Below are 1,195 nucleotides of genomic sequence, written 5' to 3'. Positions count from 1 at the left end.
GGAACATTTTTAGATCCATGTTAACATTTGCTAATTGAGTGGTTTTTTTTCTTCCATAGAGCGGTTTCTTTACTCAGAACCAAAGCAGCTTAGGACCGTTTGGAAAAGGTAACTTTTATATGGGCACACACATGCTAACCTGCTAACACACTTTGAAATGCAAACATTAGTCACATGACAGTCCTTCATCTGTGCTAACTGTAGACAGTCCAACAGTCCACATGTAGACCAGGTTAGATCACTTGACTCTGTAGTCCTCCATCTGCCTGTGTTGATCTGGATCAGGTTGGAGCAGCTGCCATATAAGACCGAGGACCTGGCCCAGGAGATGCTAAAGGTGGTCCCTACAGACAGGATCTCGGCTCCGGACGCCATGCAGCACCTGTACTTCAACACACTGCCTCCTCCCATCATGCACCTCAGAGACAGTAAGAACTCACTTAAATGTTACCATATTGCAGCTAAACTTTAAAGAACATATTTTCTGTTAATTCAGCACTCACCTAGCAGCACTTACGGTACTTGAATTTCCAACATAGATACATTATAGATGTATGATCATAAATCCTTTTTTAACAAAAAGCTGTTTAAGGCTTAAATTCATTTTTTTTCTCTTTCTTTCTTTGTCAGCTGTGTCCATCTTTAAGGTTCCTGGCATTCGTCTGGAAACGGAGGTGAGAGACATCTATAACCCTGGGCGCAAGGTCAAACCCTCCCTGCTGCCCTCTGCTAAATTCTGGTGACTGAAATCTCATAAGCAGTGCGTCAAGATCTGTGGAGTGGAGAACAAACCCAGATGTCTCTCTGAAGACACAAACTGGACTTTGAAGTGATATTATTACAGTGCCATTAAATGTTTGCAGTTCAGTTTGGAGAGTCTTTCTGGTTTAAATAAAGATGTGTATGTCAAACTTTCAGTCAGATCGGCTGTTAAGATCTTATGTAAATCTGATTTCTTGCCAATGTAAATATAAACCGTCCCTGCAGTCTTCTGTTAGCATTCATTAGCATCTGTTAGCAGCAGACTAACGAGTCCCATGAAACTCCTCATGAATTTTGAATGAAGCTTTATTAATAAAGCTCCAGGCCAACCTGCACTGAGAGACACAGCGTGTTTCTGTATTCTGACTCTAACTGGATAGAACTCGACCTCTGAAACGTTCTTAGTCCTCTGATACACAAACAAGCCAACAGC

At 41.8% G+C, this 1,195-nt stretch overlaps 1 protein-coding gene across 1 annotated transcript; it reads left to right on the top strand.

The window, feature by feature from the left end:
- Positions 1–285: 285 nt before the first annotated feature.
- LOC121815853 (cyclin-dependent kinase 15-like) lies at positions 286–743 on the top strand (the record flags this gene model as incomplete). The annotated part of the gene is given in 2 exon segments (XM_042228568.1): positions 286–428; positions 631–743. Coding segments are annotated over 2 exon segments (256 nt in total), but the record flags the coding sequence as incomplete, so codon positions are not given.
- Positions 744–1,195: the final 452 nt, after the last annotated feature.

The sequence above is a fragment of the Haplochromis burtoni genome, unplaced genomic scaffold (genome assembly GCF_018398535.1).
Source record: "Haplochromis burtoni strain Fernald_Lab_line unplaced genomic scaffold, NCSU_Asbu1 Contig_332, whole genome shotgun sequence".
Lineage (NCBI taxonomy): Eukaryota > Metazoa > Chordata > Actinopteri > Cichliformes > Cichlidae > Haplochromis > Haplochromis burtoni.
This window is presented reverse-complemented; position numbering and strand designations above follow the sequence as displayed.